The 10,000-nt window shown below is 38.8% G+C and overlaps 1 protein-coding gene across 1 annotated transcript in view; it reads left to right on the forward strand.

Moving 5' to 3' along the window:
• Window positions 1-10,000, forward strand: part of wsb1 (WD repeat and SOCS box containing 1) — a 27,998-nt gene that overhangs the window by 14,454 nt on the left and 3,544 nt on the right. The window contains exons 3-7 of the mRNA XM_086216134.1: window positions 2,543-2,826; window positions 3,122-3,253; window positions 3,401-3,501; window positions 5,897-6,069; window positions 8,561-8,674. Of these exons, the coding sequence (XP_086072260.1) occupies window positions 2,543-2,826; window positions 3,122-3,253; window positions 3,401-3,501; window positions 5,897-6,069; window positions 8,561-8,674 (804 nt within the window). The remainder of the gene's footprint in view (window positions 1-2,542; window positions 2,827-3,121; window positions 3,254-3,400; window positions 3,502-5,896; window positions 6,070-8,560; window positions 8,675-10,000) is intronic.

Genomic DNA, 10,000 nt, shown 5'->3' on the forward strand with positions numbered 1-10,000 from the left:
TTAAAGAATTTATTTGCAAATTATGGTGGAAAATAAGTATTTGGTCAATAACAAAAGTCTCTCAATACTGTTTACCCTTTGTTGGCAATGACAGAGGCCAAATGTTTTCTGGAAGTAGTCACAAGGTTTTCACACACTTAAGCTGGTATTTTGGCCCATTCCTCCATGCAGATCTCCTCTAGAGCAGTGATGTTTTGGGGCTGTTGCTGGGCAACAGACTTTCAACTCCCTCCAAAGATTTTCTATGGGGTTGAGATCTAGAGACTGGCTAGGCCACTCCAGGACCTTGAAATGCTTCTTACGAAGCCACTCCTTCGTTGTCCGGGTGGTGTGTTTGGTATCATTGTCATGCTGAAAGACCCAGCCACGTTTCATCTTCAGTGCCCTTGCTGATGGAAGGAGGTTTTCACTCCAAAGCTCACGATACATGGTCCCATTCATTCTTTCCTTTACACAGATCAGTCATCCTGGTCCCTTTGCAGGAAAACAGCCCCAAAGCAGGATGTTTTCACCCCTATGCTTCACAGTCTGTATGGTGTTCTTTGGATGCAAGTCAGCATTCTTTCTCTTCCAAACACAACAAGTTGAGTTTTTAGCAAAAAGTTCTATTTTGGTTTCATCTGACATTCTCTTAATCCTCTTCTGGATCATCCAAATGCTGGCAGCATAGTGTGTTACTTTGGTTCCAGCTCTCTGCAGGTCATTCACTAGGTCCCCACATGTGGCTCTGGGATTTTTGCTCACGGTTCTTGTAATCATTTTGACCCCACTGGTGAGATCTTGCGTGGAGCCCCAGATCAAGGGAGATTATCAGTGGTCTTGTATGTCTTCCATTTTGTAATAATTTCTCCCACAGTTGATTTCTTCACACCAAGCTGCTTACCCATTGCAGATTTAGCCTTCCCAACCTGGTGCAGGTGTACAATTTTGTTTCTGGGGCCCTTCAACAGCTCTTTGGTCTTGGCCATAGTGGAGTTTGGAGTGTGACTGTTTGAGGTTGTGTACAGGTTTATTTTATACTGATAACGAGTTCTAACAGGGGCCATTAATACAGGTAATGAGTGGAGGACAGAGGAGCCCCCTAAAGAAGTTATAGGTCTGTGAAAGCCAGAAATTTTGCTTGTTTGTAGGTGACCAAATACTTATTTTACTGAGAAATTTACCAATTAAATCATTAAAAATCCTACAATGTGATATCTTGGATTCTTTCCCCCGATTCACTCTCTCATAGTTGAAATGTACCTATGATGAAAATTACAGGCGCCTCTCAAGTGGGAGAAGTTGCACAATTGGTGCAATACATTTTTGCCCCACTGCGAATGTATATGTGTATGTAAATAATGTGACGGACTTGCAATCTTTCTAGGGTATACTCTACCTCTCGCATGAAGTCAGCTGGGACTTTGTCCCCATCCCCACCCCCCACCCTTAGCAGACAAGTGGTATAGAAAATAGATGGATGGATTCAAATTTATGTTTAGTTAGACATATGTAGTCCAATAATAACACATTCAAAGTATTTAAAAAATCTGTTCCCCTCAAGAATGTCCTGGGAAAACTGGAACAATGAGCATTGACACAAGGCTGGTCAAGATAGAAATAACAAGAAATAAATGCTTGCTGACAAGATTTTGACACTTGCAACATGACATTCATTTTGAGAACAAGATTTTGTTTCCCCCAAAAATTGCAACAATATTCCAAATGTTGCAAACAAGATTTTGAGATTCGAAGACCAGATTAAAATCTTGTTTGCAACATTTGGAATCTTTCTCTCATCTTTCTCTCTCTCTCAGCTGAACTTTACACACTTTGCTTTTTTTTAACTTAAAGCCAACAAAAGTTTATTTACACACGTTGATAGACCATTTCATTTACATGTGATTCCCTTTTCAATAAAAATTTGTGTACCCTGAGAAACTATGTAAGCAGGACAACTGAGAAGACTTAATGAATGAAATCAGTTATTTCAGCAGTGTCTGAAAGGAATCATTCACAACATTGTGGGCTAATCTCAGTTCAGAGGAGAGAAGACATTTTGGAGGGAGTTAACTAGATGGACAGACATTAACAGACATTAACCTTTTCCAAAATGATTCAAGCAGACTGTACTTCCGGCTTGGCATTTCTAAATTGGACAGATGGCTACATTCGACACTTAACGCCCCTCCCTCAACACCAAAGTGAAATAGTGGAAGTGGAGTGTTAGTACAAGCCTTGACTGTTTTGCACATTTGGCTAGAACCAAACAATACATGTTTTCATTGAACCTTGACAAGAAAATTAAATAGATCATATTTTGTCTAGGACCATTCCTTCCCCACTACAGTGTAGCAACTCAAATTGATCTCAACATGTATGTCAGCGGTTAAATTTCAACATACTTTGACAAAAACTGCACGTTTGCATAACAAAAATGTTATTGATATTGGAAATGTTACCAAAACACAGTATTTTTCTATTTAAGTATCTTGATGAAGAATGATGTCATGTAAGCTCTAACTTTCAAAGCCATCTTCTGTGTTTGTATTTGCCTTGTTAGTTCTGTGGGAAAGGTTGGAGAGGCCACCAATGCATCAAGCCCCCGGTGCTTGTCCCACCAGAACACAGATGGAGGCCAGGTCATACTGACAGCTGGCGAGCCCCGCGAACACATCATTGATTGTGGTGACATTGTCTGGGGTTTGGCCTTTGGTTCCTCTGTGCCGGAGAAGCAGAGCCGCTGTGTTAACATCGAGTGGCACCGATTTAAGTTTGGCCAGGACCAGTTATTACTGGCAACAGGCCTCAACAACGGCCGTATCAAGATCTGGGATGTTTACACTGGTGAGAGCAAAGAACACTGTTATAATTATGTTTTAGTGGTATCTCCTACTGTTACAACATGAACTGTAGGGCAATTATATCAACCATGTGTCAAAGTAGAACATTATTTGCACTCAACTTTCAACCTGTACTGACCGCAACCTGAAGCTGTTATCTGTTGGTCACAGTCCTTATTGTATATGCCTGTCAGGCACCCAAAGCTAAACATCACAGACATGTTCATCTTGCAGTTGCACAACTTTGGTGGGTCAGTCGAGTTTTTCATGCCCCCTTTCAATTTGATTACTTTTTGCAGGAAAACTGTTGTTAAATCTGATGGATCATACTGATGTGGTGCGAGACTTGACCTTTGCTCCTGATGGCAGCCTCATGTTGGTCTCTGGGTCCAGAGATAAGACCCTCCGTGTTTGGGACCTCAAAGATGATGGTTGGTAGAGCTGTCTTTTGAACTTCATTGTCCTTTCTTGCTTTCACCTTTTAGGGAAATGAGTCAACAGTAGAACTGATCAACACTTGTTTCTTGAACTGATACCAGGCTGTTGATAGTGTAAATAACATTCCTTGTTTCTGTCAGGTAACATGGTGAAGGTTTTACGGGGGCATCAGAACTGGGTGTACTGCAGCTCCTATTCCCCTGACTCTTCCATCCTGTGCTCTGTCGGTGCTGGCAAAGCAGTATGTATACAAGTTCTTCATAACTCAGTCTTTGATGGATATGCTAGCTTATATGTGTGCTATTGGTTGTGACTAGATTTGCTCAATGATCCTAAAAATGAAATTAAGCCACACCCCATCAGTACTGCCCTCCCACTGACTTATTTAAACAAAGTTTGCTCAGTGTCATGACAAGTTATGCTACCTGCATCTAGATCTTATTTGTTTTGGTTTGCAGTGGAGAAAAAGGACTGTTGGTATCCTGAAGGTTGCATGTGCTACATCCAATTTTTTTCACTTATGTTTTGGATTTGAACTTATTTTAACTTATTCAAATTTATGTTAAAATAATTGAAACAAGAGAAACCATTTAAGCTGGAAAATTTAGAAAGAAGTCATCTCAAACCATTTTTGGAACAAATAAACAAAACTGTCAATTCTGAACTCGTAAACATTCAAAACACAGATAAGGAAAAACTCTCCTGTTTTTATGTTTAATGTGTCTGAATAGTGACTCATAGACTCTTAAGCTCAACAATTTGACTTTTGAGCAGTCTAGATCAAGCATGATAGTGATGGTGGTAGCTTCGTCAGGCTGTGTGTGTCCCTACAGTGTGTGTGTCTTGCTCTCCCTGTCACAGGTGATGGCAGAGCTCAATGTGTGATTGGTTTTGAAGGGAGCGCCGCGCTGACATTTTGAGCAGCCGGTGTAAACCAGGGATACACAATGCTCAAAGGCCTGGCCAGGGGCAGCCTGGCACCTGACTGGCAAGGTCAATCTGTACGTAGGTGCTGCTCCGTGTCTGTCTACCTCTGCTGTTGCAGTTCCTCTATTTTATTCATTTCAGTTCAAAACTATCATTAAACTGGTGGTTAAATACTCCTTATGACCACGTCACCCACCACTTCCCTCCCAAATCCACCTCTACACCCCCCCCCCCAACTCTGAATAGTACCGTTCTCCGTTTGCACATGCTACTCCCTCTTTTGTCACTTGGTTAGCATGTCTGTTGCTGTTAGCTTAAATGTCTTCCATATTAGCATCACATTGTATTGTTACAAGGCAAGTTACAGGAACCACTTCAGCCATCAATTAATCTGGCCCTTCCCCTCTCAATCAGTCAGTGTTTGCACCTGCCCATGTTTTGCAATGTTGCACCAAGTCCTTTTTCATGGAATGACTGGATTTGTGTTGCACAAGTTTCACACTGTTTCGAATATACACAAATACAAGTTTTTTGTGTTATTGCTTAGCACTTTTTTTTTTTGCAAAATCATACATGAAATCATTAATGAATTTCTTATTGAGGAAAGAAAGCCTGTCAGCTATATTGTCAAATATTTCCAGCTGCAGTATTCTGGTGTAACAAAAATGATACCATACTTTATTCTTGGTCCTTCTGCAACCCTCTGAAACTGATACTGATACAACTCAGAAATCCATTGAAAATATTTTTTCTTGTCTTTTTGACTTCACTTTGGAGACAAGCCAGAAGCCCTGAAGAATCAAACCACTGGTCATGTGAGCGGTACACGTGACAGATACCGATAATTATCCGCCTTTATTTGCAAACATGCAAACCGTGTTTGTAGCCCTTTCAAGCATTTCCATGTTGAAGTGATGAGGTGCAGGCTGTATTTGAGTTCATAATAATGTGATCATGCCTTTCCCTGGAATAAAACACCAAGACTTAACAATGTAGATTATGGGGGATTGCAAAAAGAGAAAGTCAACAGATGATCATGTTTGTGTGTGTGTGTGTGTGTGTGTGTGTGTGTGTGTGTGTGTGTGTGTGTGTGTGCGTGTGCGTGCGTGAGTGTGTGTGTGCATATGTATATATGCCAGAGGTCTCAACCCTTTGGCTATAAAATATTCTTTTCTCTTGCAGTATCTGTCTCTCTTCGTAGGCTTCTGCCGGAGGTGCGAGCCTATTGTAAACACAGTGAACTAAAACTCTGAAAGGGGAAACCAGTGGAGTAACATTATGTTACCTTAAGTTACTACTTGTTTTATTTTCTCTTTTTTGTTACAGAATAGAAGTATTTATATAGCACATGAAATAATGTGTAATTAAATGTCACTGATAATGTAGTTTAATACTACAAAGAGAGCTGTTTGACTAAGTAATTTGTAACAGTGCAAATATGTGAATGTAGGCAGGTGTTGCATTTTGACATAGCCTTGCTGCTTGTGTAGCATGAGCTCTTTCGTTTGTTTGGCCTGGTTTAATATTATAAGGCTGTACTTTGACACTGAGCATAATTTCACCTAATGTGTTTAATTCCTAATACCTAATTGCTTGATTACAAACTTATGTGCTTTTAGTGCATACAGTAATGATAGGATGTAGCTAGTACATCTATACTCTGACCAAATCATTCCATCTACTTGAACAGTTTTCCTTTTGCATTGCAGGTGTTCCTATGGAACATGGATAAATACATGTTGATTCGGAAGCTTGAGGGGCACCACAATGATGTAGTGTCTTGTGAGTTTTCGCCAGATGGGGCGCTATTGGCCACAGCCTCTTATGATACACGTGTCATTGTATGGGACCACCACAAGGCAACCATCCTCTTAGAACTGGGGTAAGACCATAAGGATTCTCTACAACTGGTCTTGTTAAAATGAAATATGCTGAATACTCCACCATTATCAGGGGTTTATTTAGTAAGGTTTCATGGATAACCTCGCAGGTCAAGTGCATTATCTTGATAGATGAGTTTGCCTTCAACATTTCTCCTAGCTAGGAATCAAAGAACTCCTGTGTATTCATACTTTCAATGATAAATTATTCAATAGTTTTGTAATGCCAGTAAGTATTGTTGTGTGTAGGTAATAGAACTTACTTAAAATGGAGACAACAGCTAAAATGTCTGTCAGAGAAATGGTGAGGGGATCCAGAAAACTTGTAGAAGCCATGTTGCACTGATGCTGTGGCTTGTGGTGGGTTGCCCAACACCAGCTGAACAACCTATAATTTGCTAAATTTTAAAGTCACTGTTTGCTTATAGTTGAAAGAATGCTAACATGAATATAAGGGCAGATTTGAGCATGTATTAGAATATAAGTATATTTTCAAGCATTATATAAAAACCTTAAATGAAAGATTTTATGAATAGTTGTAAACAAGATTAGAGAACACTTTCAGATATTTCCCAGTTATTGGTGTTAATCTGGTACCTGGTGATAATTATCTTAATTGTTGGCCACAATATATATCTGGCTGCTCTCCTAGTTACTTTGCAAGATGGCAAGCTGCTGCGACAGAAACCCTGTGACTGCAGATTGTCCAGGTGAAGGCCAAAGGGCTGACCCTCTCAGCCATTGCAAATAAGGTTGGATATTCCAAGTCTGGGTCCTTATAAAGTTTCATATTCCGGAAATCTCAGAGTAATTTGTCCCCCGAAAAGGCTGGTTGTCTATGGAAAACAATGCATTGAGAGGACAGGATTATGCAAAGACTTTCAATGGGGAATCTGTTCAACTCTGCAGCTGTTTTTTTGCTGGCCAGTTCAGTGCTGAACAGGGCAAGGATCTGGCTTGACACACAGTGTCTCGCCATTTAATACAATTTGGACTGAAAGCCCACTCTGCAGTAACCAAACCTCTCATCAGCAAAAATGATAAAAAGGCTAGACTTGCCTTTGTTGATGAGCATACTGTGTGGATGTTTTCTGCAGCAGGTGTTAGGCCTCCCGTACAGCTAAATAGGAGGGTGAATCTACATATATATGTTGTATATTGTTTATCGAACCATTTAATCAGGGGATTACTCAGAACAAGAATATCTCTGGTATAAAATATTAGACCAAGAGTACAAGATTTCTTATTTGCTGATGATGTTTTAATTAGTTTGTCAAACCCCGAAAATTCAATTTTGGAACTACTATCATTCTCAGATGCCTTTGGCTTGGTCTATAAACTATAAACTGAAGATCCAAAAGACCCAAATACTAAACTTAAATTAAAGACCTAGCCAAAACATTACCTCTAAGATTCAACTAAAATGGGATTTAGAACATGTAAAGTAACTAGGAGTCAACATCCCATAAGATTTATCAAAGTTATACAACTTGAATTTTGATCTATTAAATAAAAAAATAAAGGAAGATATGAAAAGATGGAATCTTAATCCAATATTAAGTTTTGAATCTCAGATTGAATCGGTAAAAATGAACATTTTGCCAATGATGCTATATCTATCCCAGACCCTCCCAACTGAAATTAATGATAAACAAGTCAACGAATGGGGTAAATTATTAACGCATATATTTGGCAGGGGGAATAAAAACGAGACTTAGGTTCCAAACTCTTCAATTATCAAAAAATAAGGGGGGACTGGCTCTTCCCTGCCTAAAAGATTATTATATATCAGCCCAGCTAAGGGTCCTGTTCTACTGGTGCGTTTCAGATTACAAAGCAAGATGGAAGGAAATTGAAGAGAACATATCAGGACAATACCAATTCAAACAAGAATAGGGGATAAATGACTACTTAAATGTTTGATGGAATCAGGAAATAATTTGATCAACCTAACACTGAAAACATGGTTTAACATTTTCACTTGAAATGATGTTAGAAGAGGTAAAGATTCTGAAATGGTACGATGCTACAATCTTGACTTAACTTCAAATAAATTTGATGCCAACTATAAGGGATTATTTTTTTAATCCTACAGCCATAAGAAAACATTGTTTAAATCTTCTCCTCTGAAACAGTGGTTGCTGCTCTCTAATTTTGCTCACTGTTTTTATTCACAGAGTAAAATGTTTGTGTTGAACTGCCTTGGTTATTTGAAAAAAAAAATGTTAGTACAGCAGTGGCATCACAACAGCTGGTATTAGATCAAATTCTGAACAATGATGACTAAATATTTCAGAATAAATCAAGTATTATTAATTTGTTCCCTAATTTTTATCTCCACGGTGTATAATTTTTTAGCTGTCCTCATTTTGAACCAGTGGCCTTGGGCTGGTGCCAAATAACAGCTAAATCCACCTCCAGCCAAATGCAACTGTTTTAAATTGTAAATCTTTGAGATGCCTTCTTCTGATTCTGCTATTATATTTCCTGCAGCCATCTCTTTCCTCCTCCATCACCCATTTTTGCTGGAGGGGCTAATGACCGATGGGTGCGCTCTGTGAGCTTCTGCCCTGACGGTCGCCACATTGCAAGCATTACTGATGACAGGTAAGGCATCAGAGTTGCAGCAGTATCTCTTTACATGCTACATATGTAACAGTTCTTGAACACTACCTCAGTATTTGTATAATGCCAAAGTTATGTGTTTTTCCTCTGTAATCTCTTGTTTCCTCATTTGCAGTATCCTCTGTGGTTATTATAGATGTCTTGTGACTCAGCGAATGTTTTATCAGCAGCTTTTACTTCTTGAAAACAGTCTTGGAGGAACTGCTTCTTTCCTTGGGAAGAGGAGTAGTTGAGATTTAGGTGAAATGTTAAATTGATAAACTCTAAAATCCAGTCATCCAAAACCTAGTCATGAAAAACCATCATTTCAGTGTTTTAGGATGTTTCAGTGACTCCCTTTTATCAGTTGTAATATGTAAATCTTCACTGGCCAAATTAGTGCTGTAACAAATGCAGCAGGAGGAGTGTATATTATTATATATCAGGCATCACCAAATGGTGGACCAGGAGTTCAGACCCAGTGACATTTTTGTCTGGACCCTTTAAATTCTAATATTTGTAAGATAAATCATTTGTGCATGCGATCAATGTAGTTAATACAACAGGAGTGTCATCAATAGCCAAGCCAGTTAAAGCGATTGTTTACTTTTCAGCACCGGAGAAAAGCGAGTGAGAGAAAATGGCTTGCTCAAAAATGAAAAAAGTAGATGGTGAAAACCTAACATTTAAAGATGAATGGATGGACCAATACATGTTCGTTCTGCCTGCAGTCAGTTGGAAACATTTGTGTCTCTTATGCTGTGAACTCAGCCCCCCGCGACCCTGAACAGGTTAAGAGGTAGAAGATGGATGGATGGTTCATAAAAAGTGGCAATGGTTCGCGTCACTATGAGACCAAACATTGGTCGTTTGAGGAAAGGTACCCACAGAAATCTGCAGTGAGGGCAAGTGAACGATTCTTGAACTGAAAGATCAACCCTAAAAACAATACTGTGGGCTATCATTTTCCATTTAAGTGCCATAAAAGTTCAGACTTCTCAGTATGTTAAAAGTATATTACTTTGAAAACACTTGAAATTTGACAATAAAAGATATAGAAGTGCACATACGTTGTTGATTTTATTTCCATCAGGGTACACTATTTCAGTGACAATATAAGATTCAGACCTTTGGTGGGAGGAAATTTTAGTAACTGGAGTTCTCTAATGTATATATATTTGTGTGTGTGTATATATGTATGTATATATGTTTGTGTATATATATGTGTATGTGTATATATATATGTGTGTATGTGTATATATATATATATGTATGTATGTATATATATGTATGTGTATATATGTATGTATATATATATGTATGTGTGTA

This window comes from Aulostomus chinensis, chromosome 10 (assembly GCF_037954235.1).
Source record: "Aulostomus chinensis isolate RoL2024-O1b breed Wild chromosome 10, RoL_Achi_v1.0, whole genome shotgun sequence".
Taxonomy (NCBI): domain Eukaryota; kingdom Metazoa; phylum Chordata; class Actinopteri; order Syngnathiformes; family Aulostomidae; genus Aulostomus; species Aulostomus chinensis.